The sequence below is a fragment of the Pristis pectinata genome, chromosome 15, assembly GCF_009764475.1.
Source record: "Pristis pectinata isolate sPriPec2 chromosome 15, sPriPec2.1.pri, whole genome shotgun sequence".
Taxonomy (NCBI): domain Eukaryota; kingdom Metazoa; phylum Chordata; class Chondrichthyes; order Rhinopristiformes; family Pristidae; genus Pristis; species Pristis pectinata.
Window position 1 is genome coordinate 15,753,012 of NC_067419.1, and position 21,305 is coordinate 15,774,316.

Below are 21,305 nucleotides of genomic sequence, written 5' to 3' on the forward strand. Positions count from 1 at the left end.
TCATAATGTTTTTCATCTAGATTCCAGTGTCTGCAGTCCTTTGTTTCACTGGCACACCTTCCATGTGATTGCATCTATGTGCTGGGCCCAGAACAGATCATCTGATATGTTAACACCCAAGAACTTAGAGCTGCTGACCCTCTCCTGCACTGATCAACCAATGCAGACTGACATCTTCACCCTCCTTCCCCTTATTGAAGTCAACAATCAGTTCTTTAGTTTTGCCGACGTTGAGTGAGAGAGACATCGTTGTTGTGGCACCAGTCAACCAGGTGCCCTGTCTCATTCCTGTATGCTGATTCATCACCATCTGTGACTTGTCCAGCAACAGTGGTGCTGTCGGCAAATTTATATATGGCATGTGGGAAAATAGTAAATCTGGCTCTTACAACTATTTCCCAGGCTTTGACTGGCCAATATTTTCAAGCCTTTTCTGTGTATCCCTGACTGTAAGCACTGATCACCATTGTCTCCTGTTTGGAATTGTGAACTCTCAGCTTGTGGACACTTCACAGCATTAAATTTCTAAGATCTCCTGCAGCCTGACAGGCTTCTTTACTCCTGGTTTTCCCTGACACTGAGAATGTCTGTAACACCTCAGCATTTCAACTAAATGACAACTTAATAAAATTCAAGTTTGGTGCTGTGTATTAATGACCTTTTAAAAACTTGTGGCCCATCTGAACACGGCTTAATTCTGTCCTCTGCCACCCACAGCCCATTTACAGCAATGATTACGAGATAGTGATCAGGGGAGGAACAGTAAACCTTTGTGGTCCCATTGCGCTGCTGATCAGGCCACAGAAGAGAAGTGAAGTTAATGTTTTAGGTCAAAGCAGCATTGTCTGTTCTATTGAATAGATGGACTTGCATTTATACATTTTATACCCCATGGAAAAGTAAATACTTGCAGATTACAAATAAATCATATAATTTTGCTTACTACCAGTATGTTAAAAAGAAAACATTATTTTACTTCATTTATAAAGCATGGTAACAGGCCCTTCCAGCCCTCAATTAGTTCCATTTCAGATCATTGGTTGTGGGGCAGGGATATTCGGTTTAAATCTAACCCATCTGTTGGGAGCCTGACAGGATCAAGTACAATGCTAGTTATCCACAGCACTCAATTTTGATCATCAATGTATTTAAGTTGATCCCTTGATGTCACCGTTGTCACTACTTCTGGGTTAAAGTTTACTCTAGCGTACAAACAATGTGCTGCTCCCAAACTCAAAAGTACTGCTTATTGTACTATGTATTTCTCACATGGTTCTTCTATGGCCTTGCTGATTAAGGACAGTTTTGTGCTGTGGATTCATCCCAGCTAGTGACCTTAAGATAGCTCTGGTTCTCTAGTCTAAATTATTTTTCTCTTTTTCACTTCTTCCTGCAGGCAGTTGTTGAAAACTGAGCTTGGATCTTTCTTCACAGAGTATCTTCAGGTCAGTATCATTTGTTCCTCAGTCACTCCTCTGAAATGCTATTGCGCAAGTTTGGAATTTTTTGGAATTTTGGAATTGGAATTTTTTTTTGCATTTGAATTTTTGATTTCTGCCATGGGAAATGGTATACCTGTGCTTCTGTCTGACGATGAGGAGGAAGTAGGTGGGAGTTGATGGACTTTGTTGATGCAAAGTTCGAGCAATGAACCAATAACATTGAGCAGGTCTTTCAATTTTGAAGAAGACTTGTGTTGAAGCTATCGTGTATCAAGAACCTTCATGTGGCTTCAGTGAGACTGGATGTACATTTGTTAATATTGAGTTGTACATTTAACAATGTGATGTGTCATCATTGTCCTATTTTGTACATATTATGGATTTCTGCATATAAAATTAGAATGAAGGAGAAGTGAAACACCCTGGGGATGTGGGAGGAAGTATATTCTCCAGTAAGCCTCAACATAGATGGAAATTCTGACAGGAACTGGACATTCCTCTAATTGATGATATTTTGTGAGAGAAGCAGCATTCTACAATTTACTTTGCTTTTTGTTAGTTTTTCATCAGTTCCCATCTAGCCAGTAGGAATTGTCCAGGAGGATATATTTTCCACAATACTGAATATCTTGTCAAAGAATGTCACTCTTGTGCAGTGTATTCTGCAAGTCCCATTATCAGAAATTCTTCAACTTGGGGAGCTGAAATATGGATATTACTGCTAAGTGAGCTGGTTTCAGATTTATCCCATGGGGTGGTTACTACAGGAGGTGTCTATTTTAAACATGGTTTTGTTGGAGGCATCAGTTCTGTCTACCACACTTGCCTTTTCTGGTATCTTACCTGCTCTGCCATAGGATTTCCATTTCTGTAATGCCTTGTCGATCTCATTTCTAACTTGTCACATGAATAAGATTCCCTCCTGTCTTCCATCTCCTCCTCGCACAACTCCTGAGCATTCTGATTCCCTCTGCTGCTTCCAGATTTAAGTGTTAAAAGACCCCCTTTGCTCTCCATTCCCCACCTTTGATAAACTCTTATCTCATCCAAAGCACCCTACATATCATGTTTCCTGCACGTCCCACTGATCCATTATTCTCTGATCTTACTGCCTTGTATTGAATGAGATCACAATAAATCAGACAGAAGCCTGATCTGTAAATCATTGTATGGCCTTGCTCCATTCTATCTTTACAATTCACTTCGGGCTCTCTATTGGCAAACATTTTGCCACCTGAGGTGGTGCAGAGACCAAAATGCTCTGTATTGACCAGGGGAATAAACAGAAGGATGCAAAGCAGGACAAGCTACTGAAAGAAGAGGGGGAAATGGTTCTCAGCAGGAGGCCAATTCTCTTACTTAAGCCTCAGCAAGAAACAAACACAGGACATTTGCACCCCATTGAAAGTCATCTTCACTGGATCTACAGCTGCATCCTCTAGCAGAGAAAGGACTGCTTTGACAGTGGCAGTCAAGAGGAGCAGAGTCGTGATTCTAGGCTAGAGCTTGAATTATACATACCACGTTGCAGCTTGCTGCCTGTGGAAGGAGACCTCAAACAGCTGCAATCCAAGAAGGCACTGTTCTGGACAAGGCTGGTAGGGTGACAGGAACATCAAAGGAACTAGTCAGAGTCTAAATGCCATCATCCTAAGGAGGAACAGGAGGCTCATGTTCCACAATGTCACATCGTTCCCTGGAACATAGCCCCAGTCATTCCTATCCCAGCTAAAAGACAGATTGCTGTGATATACTGTAGGCCCCAGACAGCTGTGATGAAAGCAGTCTGAGTTTACAGAAAGTTAACATTGCAGTAGTCTCAACTCGCATTGGACAACTTCTCTTTCAACTCCACTCACTTTCTCCAGATCAAAGATGGAGCCATCTGCACTAGCATGGGACCCAAGCTATGCCAGTCTTTTCGAAGAATATGTGCAACAGTCTTTTTATCAGTCCTACTTAGACCCATTCCCTCTGGTACTTTGACAACTGCTGTGGTGCTGCTTCCTGCACTCGTACAATACTCAAATTTTGTTACTAATGCTGCTAATTTTCACCCTCATATATGGTCCATCTCCTCCTTTCCTTCCCTTCACTTCCTGGATCTGTCCATCTCCATCTCAGGGAGAGGCTAGCAACGAACTTCCACTGCAAGCCCACAGACTCCCACTACAATCTTGACTATACTTTCTTCCATCCTACCCTGTTAGGACTCCCTTCCTTTCTCCCAGCTCTGATGATGAAACTCTCTGCACAGGTGCCTCTGAAATGTTTTCCTCATTGCTGAAATGTAGCTTATCCTCTACCAAATTGGACAGATTCTTTGAACTCATCTATTTCCTGCTCACACCCCCTCTCTGGGTTCCCACTTTCCATCCCACCAGCCTCCACATTGAATGGATCAAGCTCCACAATTTATACAGCTCCAACAGGATTCCACTTCCAGACATTTATTCTTCTACAGCTTTTGGCATTTTTCAGGGATTGCTCCTTTATCGAGCCGTGGTTCACTCTTCCATCCCTATCTGCCACTCTATCTTCTGGCACTTTTCCATACAACCTCGATCGCAACACCTATCCTTTCACCTCTTTCCTTCCCACCATCCAGGAACCCAAAAAGGCTTTCCAGGTGAAGCAGGGTTCACTTGCACTTTTTCCAGTCTAGTGTTCACATTGCGGCCTCCTCTGTGTTGGAGAAAACAAATGCACGTTGGGTGATTGCTTTGCAGAGCACCTGCATTCATTCCACAAGAGTGACTCTGAGCTTCTGGTTACCTGCCACACTAGTTCCCCATCCCGCTCCACTCTGACCAAGCTGTCTATGGCCTTCTGCATTATTCCAACAAGTCCCAATGGGAGCTTTAGGAACAACACCTCATCTTCTGTCTGTCCTCGCACTGTAGCCTTTGGGACTCTGCATTGAATTCTCCAGCTTTGGCTAACTTTCTGTCTGTCTGTATCAGCACTGGCCATTTCTGCCAGTTATCCAAGTGTGATTTTTATTTTTAGCTCTACTATTAGCAAAACACAACACAGACAAAGAAACATAACTGCTTCTCAGTGACACCTTAACCCATTTGGTCTCATCCTATCAGACATATTCCCATTGATCTGCCCATATCCCCTCCTACCTTCTCTGCTACTGAAAACTAATTTGTTTTCTTTTTCCTACTTTTGACAAAAGGTCTTGGCCCTGAAGCATTAAAGCTGTTTCCTTCCCCACAAACCGAATGTTACCAGCATTTTCTGGTTTTGTTTCAAATTTGATCATCTGCAGCTTTTTTATATTTTCATATTCTGAAGCCTGCCCTTTCAATCCCAATCTGAATCCTTTGCAGTGACGTCACTCTCTGAGGAGTAGTCACTTTGGTTGCCCTAAAACCCAACCTTCCCTCCCCCCCCCCCCAACCTTTCTGAGGCTGTTTGTACCGAATATTGGGATGTGTCCTGCATTAGAAGCAATAGGTATGGGTTACTTTTGAATTGTTGTACTCATGCCTTGCTTTGGTGCTAGTCATGTTTATCACCAAGTTGTTATTGCTGCTGTTGTGGAAGCCTTTTTGTTTTTCCTGGGATACAAGGGTGCAGCTTTCTACCTGTATGGGCATAATAGCTTTCACAAGCATTAAAATAAACCACAAGATAATTTTGAATTCAAGCTCTGGCAACCTGGGAGTGTTCATCATTGATGGCCACTAAGGGTTGTCACCCTTGGGGAAAACAAGGATGATCAAAACAGGAAGTGTGCCAAACAGAACAAAACCTGCTATTCAGAGACACAAGAGACTGCAGATGTCAGAATCTGGAGCAACAGACAAGAAGCTGGAGAAACTCAGTAGGCCAAGCAGCATCTGTGGAGTTTGGACCAGTTCTTGCTACACCCCTTCCCCTCACCTTTTTATACTGGTTATCTCCCTTCTGTCTTTCAGTCCAGATGAAGGGTCTCAACCCAAAACATTAGTTGTCCCTTTCCCTCCACAGGTGCTGCCTGACCCACTGAATTCCTCCAGCTTCTTGTCTGTAAGAGCTGCTATTCATCTGGCGTAGGGCGTCCAGACAAGTGCAAACTCTATCTCTGGGAAAAAGTCATCAAAAGTATCTCGAGTCTAAGAGCAAAGAGATGCTGAAAAGAAATGAGTGTGAATTCTATACAAGAATGTGGCTCGAGGAACATTTGTGGTCTCTTTCTGTTTCATTATTTGTGGCCTGAGTGCTGCCACCTTTTTGCAAGGCAAGAGAGTGACAGGTGTCTCACTGGCTGCGGTTGGGAGATCTACTTTACTGTTGATGAAAAATTACTCTCTAATCTAAATAATGTGAAAAGTTACTGTCTTCACTGAATAAGACTAAAAGGTTTTTGCAAAAATGCATCCAAAATCTTCTCAATTTATTAAAATTAGTGATTTATTTTTCAACAATAAATCTCCCAATCCTACCCCATGCCATCTTATGCCAGATGAATAGCAGGTCTTGTTCTGTTGTTTTATCTCCTGTTTCGATCCTAGAATTCACGTGATCATCCTAGTTTTCCAAGAGTAGCAGAACATATCAGGGTATCTTTGAGTTTCTTTAACTGACAAGCAAATTTAATAATTTATAAATCAACAAGCAAATAATGATGATAACATAATGACTGAAACTTGCCTAGCTGCTCAGCTAGTTTAAAATAATGAACCATTTGCGGCTGGTATGCTAAACCTTAATGTGAATCATGTTCTCTGCCTCTGCCTCTCTCTGTCTCCTGCCCCCTCCTCAACACTCAAATTTAAACGTGGTTGATCAGTACCAAGTTGATTTAAGTATTTGCTTTTAAAAATAAACTGCTAATGAACAAGTTTTGGAACAAATCCCAAAGGTTTTTCTATTTGAATTGAATGGTTGGCCTTGGATACAAACCTCTGACAAATTAAGCTATTGTTGCAACAGTTCTATTCAGCTAAACTAATGCACAAGTTCTTTGAATGAAGCTGGTCTATAACCACATGTATATGGTGATGTAATAAATTTTCAGTAAGAATGCTTCCTACTTATTACACTTGAGGTAAAAATAACTTGCATTTTAAACTACCATTTCATGTCTCAAATATATTCACGGCCAGAGCCCTTCGAGCCTCTACTGCCACATTTGGTGAGATCTGATTTGATCAGTGACCTAACTCCACATGTCCATTTATGGCCATATTCTGTAACACTTTTTGACTGACAATTGAAAGTGAATGCTTACTTGGGCAACAAATCCCAACAAGTATCTTCTGAATTGATATTTTGCTCACAGTTTAATTACTTACAGTTTTTAATTTACCCTCTGCATGAAGTATAATTTCCAAGTAATATCCTTCCTTCTCATTTGCTTAGGAGCTTTTGTAAACATTACCTTTAATCCCTTGCTCCAACTCCATTCCCTGTGCCCATCATTTAATGGATTAGTGGTACACAAATCTTTTATGGGGAGAGTTAGATTGGCAATCCAAGTCACTTCTGATAGCCACTAAATCTAACCTTCAAAACTGCTTAGATATAACAACTAAAAGGTAGGGCTGTTCCTGAAGGCACCAAGCTCACTACATTTCTAATGTGTGCTGTTGCTAAACGACACTAGATACAAACAATGAATAGTACAAAAATGTTGAGAAAAAAATATCTGTGCATTAAAAACTACAGGAGCATCTTTTGGATTACTTTTAAATTAGGAGAGTGAATTTCCTTAGATCAACACCAACACTGCACTAATTTAAGTCTAGCACTTGCTGAAGAAATTGCTGACTCGGAGTTAACCAGGACTTAGCTCAACTGTAAAATGCCCTTCTTCCACCCTGAATCATAGACATAGCTAATGGAAGAACAGCAAACCACAACTTATCCACAAGATTCCTGAAATTAGAATGTTGTTAAAAGGAGGAGTTTTATCTTTGTAAAACGTATTAACAGCCTTTCTCAGTTTCTGGGGCAGATAATAATAAAATGTACCCATGGTTACTGATAGGGGAGAATTGAGTCAATCAATAGCAGCACAGATGTTTCCCTGATTAGTTTGTGCTCCATTATCTGCATCTTGCAGGTTCAATATTTGCACCAGAAGTGTAACAATCATATCATCCAGGCTGTTGCTAAATGCTACTGGTCAGAAATTTGATGACTTGCTGCTGCTTTCCTTTCCTCCTTCAGTGTTATGCAACTGAAAATCTGTTTGTGTTTTTCTCTCTCTGGAATGGAACATGCTAATGAATATTTCCAGGTTATTTTGTGTCACTGGAAATTTGGGCTGATCTTCTCTCGGGCAGCACTTCTTCAGGAGTATTGCTGAGGAACTTGAGCCACAATGTCCAGGCAGTGGCCATCATCTGTACTCCTGGTCAGTGTGGTCTTCTAGTGTTGTGCTGGGCTGGGGGAAAGTGATAAACTTCCTTTCGTTCCTGGTCGGGGTGGAGGTGGTGGAGCGGTACTGCACTGCACTGACCAGCCTCTCATCAGGTGTCCCACGATCCCCATTGTTCTAACTGCTACTCTGATTTTTCATTTCATCCACCCTTCCAACTCACCCGCCCTTCCCAGTAGAATCAGCTGATCTGAATCCATTTTTCGAAGTTTCAACATTAGAAGTAAAAGCAAATACTGATACTGTTTAATCAGGAATAAGTAACAGGACAATGAGAAAATAATAATAATCACTTCCTGATTATTACTTTTGATTAGCAGCTTTCTGGAGTCTGATTGGGTTCCTTGGCCATCAGTACCATAAATGGTTCTATTTCCTGTTCCATCACAGTCATAAACAGTAGGGGGGGGGGGGGGATATCAAATTATGGCCTGCTTCAACAGCAATTGCTTTAAATTTGCATCAATTGTAGTGAACGATCCCAGATTAATGTCATATTGATTCTGCACCATCATGTGACTTGTTAACCTCTCCATTCTCAACGTTTCCCTGCCCATGATCTCATACTGTTTAAATTAAAATATCCAGAAAATTTAGCAATAATAAGAGACTGTCATTCTTCAATTAAAAAAAAGCTGATTTGTCAAGTTATTTCCATTATTCCTTGCACAATGTCGGCGGCATGGTAGCGTAGCAGTTAGTGTAACACTATTGCAGCGCCAGCAACCTGGGTTCAATTGTGCCGCTGTCTGTAAGGAGTGTGTACGTTCTCCCCGTGTCTGCGTGGGTTTCCTCCAGGTGCTCTGGTTTCCTCCCATATTTCAAAGACGTACAGGTTAGGAGCTGTGGGCATGCTAGGTTGGCGCCGGAAGAGTGGCAACACTTGCGGGCTGCCTCCAGCACATTCTCAGTAACATTAAAAAAAAGACTCATTTCACTGTGTGTTTTGATGTACATGTGACTAATAAATAAATATCTTATGTACCAACTCATGCTGTGCTGTGCACAGGCCAGTATAGTTCTAGTTAGCTGCTTTTGAAGATGCACCCTTAGCAAAAGAACTTCCTCTGCCTCCAGAAGACTGATTAACTCTGCATTTCAGGAACATAATTATGCAGCAACTCCTTTTCTTTTAAAATACACGTTTTCTGAAAGAAGTTGGAGTATTTGGGATTGTTAAAAATAGGAAAGGGTGCACAAAAATCAATTTGAGTTCTGAAGCCCAGATACATTTAAGAGGTGTGAAGGAGCAGTCCTAGGGTGATTGGCTGTCTAATGTTATTTTTCACCTGTGAAATCGATTAGCATTTACTGATGTTCCTCCAAATTGTGGCTCAATTGTGAGCCTCTGATATCATTGTCATTCAGAGGACTTGCTAAAATTTATACAATGAAAATGTTCTGCACTGTGGCAGGATCAAAGATTTCTGAAGGTTAATGTTCTGCTATTTACTAATTTTTTTTGTCTACTTTCTTATTCTGAGAATACTAAGTGCTAAACTGTCACATGCTTAACATAAAAACATTACATCTAGAACAGCTCATCGTTCTGTCATGAGTAGTTGAGAGGACAAGTTTGGGAGTGTCCTATATGCTTCGTGTCTTTTAGACTATCTTGCAAATGTCTGCTAAGCAGATCGAGCAAGAGGATTTGCTATGCTGATAAACCTTCATTTTTTTTTTGTAAAGCATTATGGTTGCCTTGGCTCTGGAACTTCAGCAAACCCATTCCCGTTTGAACTCTTCACAAAGCTTGCTCGATTTGAATTCTACTTAACTGTTCAAAGACACAATAGAGTGAATAGACCTCTTCCAAGCAATGATTCTGACTATTTTAGAAGCTTTAATTAGAAAATGTCCTCCTATACAAGCTGATTAAAAGTGTGCTTTGCTCTTGATTATACTGCTCCTTTAATAATATGATCAGCATTATCAATGTTTTCTGTTTAAGATGAATGCTACAGCTTTATAACTCCGAAACATTGTTTTCATGAGGATTGCAGTGGAAAAGGAATTTTGCTATTGCGCTTAATGATTGCAATTAGTGCCTTTACTTACAAATAGGGTATATACTCAATTAAGTAAATCCTGATTCTGGTCTTTAAAAGGAATGAATGTTTCCTCCCTTGTACGTTCCAAACTGAATGTACGAATCAGAATGTTCATAAATGTGTTGAATATTGATTTTTTTTTGTTTTTGTTTCCACCGATAGAACCAACTACTGACTAAAGGCATGGTGATTTTGAGGGACAAAATACGATTTTATGAAGGTAAGGAAACAGTTTTGTGAATTTGAGTGTGGTTCAGCATAAATCACAGTTGTGATGATGCTTGTGTTTCACAGAACTATTGTTGACTGAGACCTGCTCCAGAATGTGCCTCCTCAACTAATGTACTGTATAATCACCATTTCTGTGACTGCATTAAATGGCAGGAGATAGAAAATAGATTTTTTTTAAATTTAAACTTTTCAGTGCCAGTGATATCTTTTTAAATGCTCAAGTATATTTTACTAAAATAAATTGCTTAAAGTTTAATTGCAGCCCTAAGTGATGTATGATGAATCACAGGCCTTATTTCAATGATAACCTTGCCTGAGATTTGGAGAAAACACTTCTCACCCCACAGTAGATTCATCATACTAGATTTTCATCCTATTCACCTTACTTGCAAATATCACTGTTTTAGGTAATATCACAGCATGAAAAGGCTCCTAAGGCAATTTGATGGTTGGCTTCTGATGTTGACTGAAACATCTAATTGGATAAGCATGTTAATCTTGTTGCTCCAGCTGAGTTTACTGACGTACATTGCAACTCCTCTAAAATCTGAATGATGGTAGATTGGTTATCGGCTCTTCCATAGCAGCTATTAATGGCATCCTATCATTGACTGGCTGGTTTGAACACGAGCACTGTGGATTAGCGCTGATCTTTCTAGTTTTACTCCTCCTTCATACTTCACTTGCAAGTTGTTTGATGAGAGAGTCCTTGGTCTATCACCAGAGTGAGTTGAAATTCATGCCCATTCCATTGATAGTCTACCTAAACTAGGGAGAATCTCAAATGGTGAGAAGCAAAGTACACCAGGGTGGAAAGAGAGATTTTCTTTATTGGATGATATTTTCTGCCTATTAATGTTTTGTGATAAAATTGACTGAAAGTTCTTTGACATAATTCCCCCTTTGGGCACTTATTGATCTGAAACTTAAAGCTGGAACATCTTAATGCTGTGCCGAATGAACCTCCTAACAAAGAAATTGAAATTACATTGGTACCAAAAGTTAAGATGAAGTAATGCAAGAATGTAACTAAAAATCCATGAAAATGCCACATGTAAACAGGTGTTGGTTACCATAATTACCAGCTAATAATGCAGAATAGTACCACATAGTGGGTGGTACAGTGGTGCTGCAGGTAGTGTAGCTGTCTCACAGCTCCAGCTTCTTCAATCCCAGCCTCCGGTGCTGTCTGTCTGGAGTTTGCATGTTCTCCATGTGACCACCCGGGTTTCCCCCAGATCCTCCAGTTTCCTTACACATCCCAAAAACCTGCTGTTTGGTAGGTTAATTACGCATCATGGGTTACTCCGAATGTAGATGGGAGATTTGGGGCTGTTAATATGTGAGAGAATAGGTTACAAGGAAATAAGTGGGAGAATCGGATTGACGTGAATTCTCAGACAACCGACATAGACTCAATGGGCTGAATGAGCACCTTCCATGTTATCATACATTACATAAAAAATGAAAAATATAGCAAGTGTTAACTGATGAAAGACATCAGTTTGAATCTGTTGTACGATTACAGCCCTTCCTTTCTCATAAAGTATGCATTTATTTTATATAGGACAGAAATTACTTGACACGGTGGCTGAAGTTTGGGACTTTTTCTTTTGTGACATCCTTCCGATGCTCCAGGCAATATTTTACCCTGTCCAGGTAGGCTGTTTGTGTACTGTCTAATTGAAGCAACCTTTCCTCCTGTTATACTCATTTCCAAAACAGTGGTGTGATCCTGTATATTGAAATAAAGGAATGTTTTTCTCTGAAAAGGAAAAGTGAAATCATGGTTCTTTTCTGATGTCGATCGATATTATTGCTCAACAGAAAATGATCATACTCAGCAACTAACAACATAACTCTGTGAAAGGCTCTGAGGTGAAAATCAAAACTAAAATGCAATTAACAGAAACCCTGGTAACAGATACTTTTGCTTTATACTACATTAAGCATATCGCTGTTGTGGCAAATAAATAATTTGATGTCATTGAGAATAAGTGATGAGAAATGGTTCTGTTTGAAACAAAAGTTGCGTTCATAGGGAGTGAAGAGAACCCTTCTTAGAATTCACTTTGGGTTGGCAGCACCTCAGGACAATAGGCTGCTTCTAAAAATAAAACTAAAGTCACCTGTGAGAACAAGAAGTAGTTATTTTAATATTTAAAATGTTGGTAAGACATTATTTTATAACAGCTGCAGGGAATTGTTGTTGAAGTTTTTGCCTAAGCTCTATTAATTTGAAGTATTCAGTACATCTGTGTTCATTTTCGTTTCTTTCCAAACCTGTCAGGTATTGGAGTTTGTTTTTATGTATTATGTACCTCCACATTACACACAACTTTTCTTTGGAAAATCAATTTAATTTATTCTTGACACTTTCTCTGGAAAGGACAATGGAGTCTGACCTTCATAAACTTACACCATGAGTAGTATTCTTTCCTTGGATATGAATATAACTATTACATCCAATGTGTCTGTGTCATCTGTCCGCATCAAGATACCCCATGCCAATTCAATCAGTTAGCTACTTGCATAAGAACACAAGAAAAAAGGAGCAAGAGTAAGGCCACTTGCCCTCAAGCTTGTCCCGTGATTCAAGATGATTGTGGTTGATCTGCCCCAGGCAAGTTTCCCATAATCCTCAATTCCCTGATTTTTTTTTCAAATATATATCATCTTCCTCTTTAAATATCCCCAATGATGTAGCCTCCACAATGCTATGGCATAAAGAATTCCAGAGATTTACCACAATCTGCCAGAAGTTATTCCTAGGTATCTCGGTTTTAAATGACCACCCTAATCTCGTAACTATGTTCCCTTGCTCAAGATTCTTTTACCAGTAGAAACCTCTGGACATCTACCCCAATGATCTTGTATGTTTCACTAAGATCACCGTTCATCCTCCTAAATTCCAAAGAATGTAGATCTAATTGGACAATTATCCCATCCCAGGAATTAGCACTTGTGAGCATGGAATTGAGCGACACAGGCTTTGTTTCGCAACTATTAAGTTGGTAAAGCCACTGGAGTAGATCTCAACTTTGTGTAATAGTGCAATGCAAATTGGGAGAGTTTTAAACAATTTGCTGGTTAGCTATCACCTGCTTTGCTCCATCATGCCGTGCCCATGATGTTTGCATACCAGAGTCATCAGGCATGAGTAATTGCTGCTTTCCTGGGCATGACAGTGGGCAGTAACTTTTGGGGAGCATTGTTACTTTGAAAGTAAAAGTCTTCCCTATTAACTTGATGGGCTGTAGAATATTTTCCAAGCGGTAGCACACAGTGCTCAATACTCTGAGGCTAATGACTTAATTGAACACACTGAGTCGAACCACCCACTCCCATTAACACAGACATGTCAAATGTGTCTGTTCTTCTTGCATCTACCATGAGCAAAGGGCATCCATTTTCCCAGGGATCAAAGAAGTTGGGTGCACGACTCCTTGGTCACTTGACCACAGACTCCATTGCATGCAGCTACTTTTGGGCTTTTGTTCACTTTGTTTTGCATTAGCAATCCCTGCAGCCTACAAATACCAATGAAACTATAATTACCCCCGGTGCAGTATTTGCTCTCAAGTGTTGGCATCCCATTAGGTTTAAGCATCTGGCCAGATATTTGTTACATTCATGGGATGGAAAAGCAGGGAAAACCAAATAAAATAAAAAATGAGTAGAAAAGGGCATTTGCATTTATCACTCATTTCCTGGAAACTTGTCACTGGTTCAAATTGAAAATGCAGTTGTTTCCTTTGTGTGAAACAACCACTGCCACTCAGAGCAACAAGATCCCACAAAAAAACAATGAGATGAATCACTAGTTGACTTGTTTCTGGTGGTGCTATGTGAGGAAGCAGTATTGTCGAGGATACAGGGAGCATTCCCAACTCCTCGAAGTATCATAGGGTCATAAAAGTCCCTCTGGGCAGGCCATGGTTTATTGTCTCATTGAAAGGCGCTCTCATCTGAAAATGACTTAATCCTTCATTATTACAGCAGACTCTCAGTTTAGCATGTACTCCGGTCCTGCTGTACAACTTGGAAGTTTCAACTTTCTCTCTGCCAGTGGATCCGAGCTGACACTGTTGGCTGCAGTTGCATTTCTCTCAGTAGCCTATTTAAAGTGCTGAGAATGATTTGATACCAGTTCTTTGTCATGACCTCAATGGCCCAGGCAGACTGCTTGATGCCCAGTCCCGGAGGCATGCTTACTTTCCCATGCAGGATGGTAAATCTCAGGGCATTGCTGCTCGAAAGTAAATGTTTTCTTTCCAGGAAATTAGGATACCTGAGACCCTAAATCTACAAGGGAGGGAGGATATCTCTGCTCTAAACATTGGAATATAGTCAGTTGGAAGAGTATTGTCAAGCCCAAAGTGTGATTGCAAAGAAAATTAATTGATTCTGGGGTCAGATTAACCTTAGAATGAAAGAAGGAGTTGGATGCACTTGGATTCTATTTCTTTCATTAGCCAACTAGGGTCAAGTAGGTCTGTGAAAATGGGGCTCTGTTCAGTCCATGAAGAAGTCTACTAAATACGGGATGATTGATGCCTCTGACTTTAATTCTGATCAACTTGTCCTTGTGTGTAAGTTCTTGCCATTCCTGAAGCAGGTATGTGGGCCCTTTTCATTTTGGTTCTATTATATGTAAGCATTTTTTAAGTACTGTTCCAACCTGCCCTCTAGGTTAGAGACTTGGCAGTGTCTTTTTGTATGTGAGCACTGTGGTAGCTAAGCCACATAAGAAACAGAGTTTGGCTTAATATTTTTTGTTTCCACATTCATTTAGTATTTTCATTATATTAGAAATCCAACTTTTACCCTATACTAATCATGAAGGGGTAGGGGAGTGCATGTGGGAAGAATGTTATATTGTTAGTAAGCTATTCTGGTCTGGATGAGCAAGGGTGGCAGAAGCATAAGATATGGTTTTCATTTGCATTTCCTTCTTGCATTTTTGCTACTACTCACTGCACAGAGGCAATCTTTTATTTAAACCAAGGAGTAAATATATCGCCTTGTCAATAAATTACTGGAGCAACCTGCCCTCCCTCTGTAGAAATTGCTGGATTTTCATCCACTGATTTTAATTTCACCTCCCCCTCCCCCATTTATCAACCAACTATGGAGTGTTATTAATCAGATTCACATTGTAAATACTACACCCCAAACAGTACACATACTAAAGATTTTGGTTAAGCCAAATATTATATGAAATCAGTACTGTTCAATGCAAATAATTAAGTATAATATTTAAACATTTCTCTTACTCTCGTCCATTGGCACAACACTTAAATATATCTTTAGATCTAAACCAATATCATGAGAGTGAGGTAAACAGAGATGAGCTTGAGCAGCTCTGCACAGAATTTATGGTAAATTGACTTTTGTGTTGTACTTATTACTGTTGATGCTCCTTCAGAATCAGTTACAGAATATGGATTAATCTCTCCCTCCATTCTATGTTATCTTTTGATACATAAACATTTCAGACGGGGATTTGTCCTTGTCGTGAAGTCATCTTGATCAAATCAATTTGTGAATGTATGCATTGGTTCCAACAACAGATGACTCAGTGGTTCTGTTGATGAACTGCTTGGAGATGCCCCTTGGCCTTTGTTTCTTTGACCCAGGTAATTCTGGAATTTAGCCACTATTAAATGTGACATTTTGCACCTTGAGCTTACATTGGGCCCAATGTAAGCTCAAGGTGCAAAATGTCATCTTCTCTCTAGGCACGATACAGCCCTTGAGACTCGCTATTGAGTTTGTCAGTTGCAGATAACCAGAGTTTCCAGTTTGTGTTAGAACTGTTGGGATCTGATGTAAGAGCAAGGAATGCTGTGGGTGCTTGGTGAGACAGGCAGTGTCTGGGTGGGGCAGGAGTACAGGGTTGCTCTTCAGGTTGATGCTCATGGAGGTGGATTGTTGACTTGGAACCTAGCTCTGTTTCTGTCTCTGCAGATGCTACCTAGACTACTGAGTGTTTCTGTCTTTTCCTGCTTAATGTATTTAGTGTCTTCAGTTTTCTGTCTTTCAATTCCTGACCAGTTCTGACATATCTCAGTTTTTCTGACATACCTCAGTTTCTCTCTCCACGGACACCCCCTGACCTGCTGGACTTTCCAGGATCCTCCTTCGTTTCAGATATTCAGCAGTTGCTGTGTTCTGCATCTCACACTTACAGCAGATTTTTTTTCTTTCCTCTGTTCCCGTCTACTTAAACCTCCTCCAGACAGACCAACTCAGAAGCCTCTCCGTCATCCCTAATCCATGTCACCTATTTTCTCTTGGTCTCCACCCTATCATCAGCTTTTTCCCCTTCCCTGCAAGTTTAAACACAACAGCTTTCTGAATTTTCTGTTTTTTATTTATGCATTGATCCTGTCATTTACACTTACAAATCATTAACACCCTGAAAATCTGTGACCTTGACAAGTATTGCCCTGACAAGAAGGTCCAGGAATAGGACGTTTTTGAGATAGTTACTTCATATGTAGAAAGTACCAGAACTTGGAGGAGAGTTTTAACCCTCAAACTGGCTGGGCTTGTTGTGGAAATTGAGACTGGGGCAAGGGTGCCTGAATCCTGCTGTGCACAAGTTGCAATTGTGCTGTGGAGTTTCCGGCATTAGGTTCTGAACCTCTCTGTTGCAAAGCTGTGTTTTGCAGTGCACCCAGGAGGTTACTGCTGTACCTTGCATGGGATTTATGCAGAATATTCCTTTCAAGTCTAAGAGAATGTTCTTCAGAGATCCAGATGATGGACATATCATCAGTTACTGTTGTTGTCTCCTGGTGCTGTCTGAAGAGGTTTGTTGTTGTTGCAGTGTTATTAATGCTTCTTTTAGTTTCCACTGGCAACTTCTTTGGGTGAGATGAGAGCACTGGAGCTCCGGTTGAGATCGTCATTTTAGTAGGTCCTACAGGCACATGATTTTGAAGCAGAAGTGGGCCACTTGGCCCCTCAAGCCTGTTCTACCATTTGTTAAGATTACAGCTGAACAGATTGAAACCTCAACTCCATGTTCCTGTGCACCTATGATAAACCTTGCACCTGCTTGCTATCAAGTATCCATCTGCCTTAAAAATACTCAAACATTCACTTCGGCTGCCCTTTGAGAGAGGGTTCCAAAGACACATGACCCTCTGAGAGGAAAAGAAACTTTATTCTTGTCTTAAGTGGGGGCGGCCTCTAGGTTTAAACAGTGACCCCTAGTTTTTCCTACGAGAAAATGTCCTTTGGACATCTAGCCTCTCAAGGTCCTCAGGATCTTAAATGCTTCGATCAAGTTCTGTCTCACTCTACCCAGTGGATACAAGCCTATCCTGTCTAATCTTTCCTCATAAGGCAATCTGCCCGCTCCAATATCAGTCAGGTAAAAATTCTTTGAAGATGCAAGAGTATGCAGATGCTGGAACCTGGGGCAACACACAAAACACTGGAGGAACTCAGCAGGTCTGGCAGCTTCTATGGCGGGAAATGGACAGTTGACATTTCGTGTTTAGACCCTTCATCTGGATTGGATCGACTGTTCATTTCCCTCAATAGACGCTGCAAGGCCTTCTGAGTTCCTCCAGCATTTTGTGTGTTGCTGTAAATTCTCTGAACTTCTAATGCATTAACATCCTATCCTTAATAAGGAAACAAATACTGTACACAGTACTCCATATGTGGTCTCACCAATGACCTGTATAACTGAAGTATATCGTCCTTAACATTCTGTGGGCTTCCCAAATTACTTGCAGTATCTACATACCAACCTTTTGTGAATTGTGCACTAGGTCACAGAGATCCTTCTGCATCTCCGAGCTCTGCAGTCTCACCATTTAGATAGTATGCTGCTTTTTTTTTAATATTTCCTATCATAATGAACGATTTCATAGTTCCCATATAATACACCATTTGCCAGATCTTTGCCAACATACTTAGCTTATTCATGTCCGTCAGTAGCCTCTTTGTGGACTCTTCACAACTTGCTTACCATCATCCAAACCATTTATATAAATTGTAAAAAGTCAAGGCTCTAGCGCTGATCACTGATGTGTCGCTGGTTACATCTTGTCAAGCAGAAGAGACCCATTTATGCCTACTGTTTCCTATTGGTTCACCAATCTGCACCAAGTGAGCTTTAATTTTCTAATAACCTTTGTTGTGGCACTTCAGGCATTCACAGAGGGGAGAAAGTGAGCAAAAGTACTTAAAGCATCATAAGTGAGAGGAAAGCAGCTGGAAGTGGCAGGGAGTACAGTTCTAGAATTGTAACCTGCAAATGTATTCTAAGATTTGAATACGATGTTTTCTGTCACACAAGCAGAAAGTACTGTAGCTGCTCAGAGGTCAGTCAGCATCTGTAGAGAGAAGCATAGTTAATGCTTCAGGTCGGTGACCATTCTCAGAACTTATGTTTACTTAAAAAAAATCATTCTTTTCTGATGGAAGGTCGTTAACCTGAAGTATTAATTCTGTTTCTATCTTTAGATGCTACCTAACCTGTGATTGTTTCCAATATTTTCTGCTTAGTTATAATATGCAGAATTTGTTTTCTTTGCTTTGATAATTCATTAACTCAGTGGGCAGTATTCTGTGAATAAATGTGTATTCTAACAGAGTTTTAATGTAAATTCCAGATGCTTTTACTGTACTACCTCAGATTGTTCCTGTCACCAGTGACAGGCCAGTCTTCATTTGACAATTAATACTTCACTTGCCATTACTTTCACTTTTTAGACACAACTCTTGTTTGGAGAGGCCACAGCTGTTTTGGCTATGCAGAGTACTTTACAACTCCATCATTAATCAGTAGAAATTTTTACATATCCATTGTGACTAAAATTATTTTTACAATACTGGTGAATGTTAATTTAGAAATTCAGATTGTCAACCTAGAAATCTGAGCATGTGGAACTTTTGTCAGTGCGAAGGTTCTGCAAAACACACATTTCTGAAGTTGAATGTGATTGTACCCAGTTCTGGGCTGAGTCATGCCCCTTTGGAAGCGAGCACTTATGGTCATGATTCACTCTGGGGCGGAAGATTAGGTCACATTGTTCCAAGAATTTCCCATTATTGGTCATTCCTGGAACAGCCATGCTGTCATATCACTTTTAACGTGGGCTCTCTGAGCATGTCCCAGCCCAGAATTGGGAACCCAATCCAGGTAGGATACCTTTTAATTATTTTAATACTTTCTCTTCTTGCAGGCTCTCCCCACCTCCTCATCTACCATTCACATCCAATAGTTTCCCCACATGTCCAAGTTCCTGACTGTCATACCTCTCTTCCCCTAAACCTGGCCTGGTACCAGCCATGTTTTCTTTTACTTGCTCTGCGACGTTTTTAGTTGTTCATTTTTTTTCAGAAACTATGCATCATTAGCAAAGCCAGCATTTATTGTCCATAAACCTCTGTAGTGAAGATAATCCCACTGTGCTGTTGGTTAAGAATTTCCGTTAGTGAAGCCCAAAGATGATGAAGGACCGGCACTTTATTCCAAGTCAGCAATGTGTGTGACCTGGAGAGGTCCCTGCTAGTAGTGGTGACCCCATACAACTCGGCCCTTGTCCTTAATGACGGAGACATGGGTTTGGTCTGTGCTGTTGAAGTTGCCTAGGTGAGGGAATGCAGTGCATTTTGTTGATGGTACACACTACAGTCACTGTGTGCTGGTGGTGGAAGGAATTAATGTTAAGGTGCCAGTCAAATGGCCTGCTTTGTTCTGGATAGTGTCAGGATTCTTGAGTCCCATTGGAGCTGCACTCATCCAGGCAAGTGGAAGGTATTCCATCATGCACCTATCCTCTGCCTTGTAGATGGTGGAAAGGCTGTGAATGTTGGAGTATGAGTCATTGACTGCAGGATACCCAGCCTCAGTCCTGCTCTTGTTACAACAGTATTTATGTGGCTGGTCCAATTGAGTTTCTGGTCAGTGGATATTGATGTGCAGGTTCTTGAAAAGTGAATGCCACTTGTGACACATATCACTCTTCTGATGTAAAGGAACCGTGCAATGGGTAATCAATAGTGCCCAAGGTTACTGAATGATGCAGTAGCAGTTCCACAAACCCAATGGACTGTGGGCTGTGCAGCAGCTATTCATAACACAGTGCCTGAGTGTATGCCTCTAATGAAACTAAGCAATACACTTTGGGGCCAACTTTTAAGTACTAAATAGTAAAGTCAGCAGTCTTAAATGGTCATACTTGGTTTCTTCCATCCTCTGACTTTGGCTAAGGTGCTTAATGTTTGCTATCCTGACATTAATGTAAGATGATAAAAATTAGAAATCTATCTCACAATATTAAAAAGCTATACCCTTTGCCTGTTGAGTTATGCAGTGCGACTGATGTACGCATAAAAAAGATGCTATAAGAGATGGGTAGCCTGGAACTCAATGAAAGTCATAGTTATATGATTTGCATCATTTCTCTTGTGGGACTTGGTGAAGTGTGTTTCACAGCAGTGTAGATTTGGTGCATGGTTGCACTATAGTTTGAACCATTCGATAATCACAGGGGACTTAACCCACAGTATGATTTTATTATAACTTGGTATATATTATTTGAGTACTATACTGCAGTGTATGTGTCCAGGAAGTAGCACATCACATGCTCTGTTTTCTCATCAGAATATGCTGTTTTACTCTTCAGAGTGTGACAATGACCTTTGTAGACTTCTTAATTTGCTGGCCATATGGGTGGGGGTGGGGGGAGAGCGTTAGAATACTTGATTCCATTGCACATTTCATTGTGAGAATCTGAAGTAAATGCTCTTTGTGATTCAATAAAGCTTGCTCTTGTACTTTAATCCAAAGTTCCTTCATCTAATTGATCTTCCCTTTGCTTTGTAATTGTTTCTTTCACAGGGGAAGGAACCCACTGTCCGGCAAATAGCTCTGCTGCATTTCAGGAATGTAATAACACTAAATGTGAAACTGGAAGACGCTCTGTCACGCCCACGTGCAAGGGTCCCACCTTCAATCATTCAGATGCTGCTTATATTACAGGTAGGTTGCAACTCGACATTAAAGGGAATGGAGGCAACCTATTCTCAGAGTCTTTAATCTGATCTTGGCAATTTTCTGCATATTAACATGTGGTTCAGGTTGTCATGTGCAATCTCCTTTTTTAACTACAGATGTGTTGAAAGAGTAAGGCCTAACATAGCCAGTACACAGAATGTTTTGAATTAAAAGCAAAC

General features: G+C 40.5%; 1 protein-coding gene across 1 annotated transcript in view; it reads left to right on the forward strand.

Moving 5' to 3' along the window:
- LOC127578618 (proline-rich protein 5-like) overlaps positions 1–21,305 on the forward strand; it is a 61,807-nt gene that overhangs the window by 2,799 nt on the left and 37,703 nt on the right. Inside the window, 4 exon segments of the mRNA XM_052030791.1 lie at positions 1,397–1,445; positions 10,032–10,089; positions 11,668–11,759; positions 20,971–21,111. Coding sequence (XP_051886751.1) covers positions 1,397–1,445; positions 10,032–10,089; positions 11,668–11,759; positions 20,971–21,111 — 340 coding nt within the window.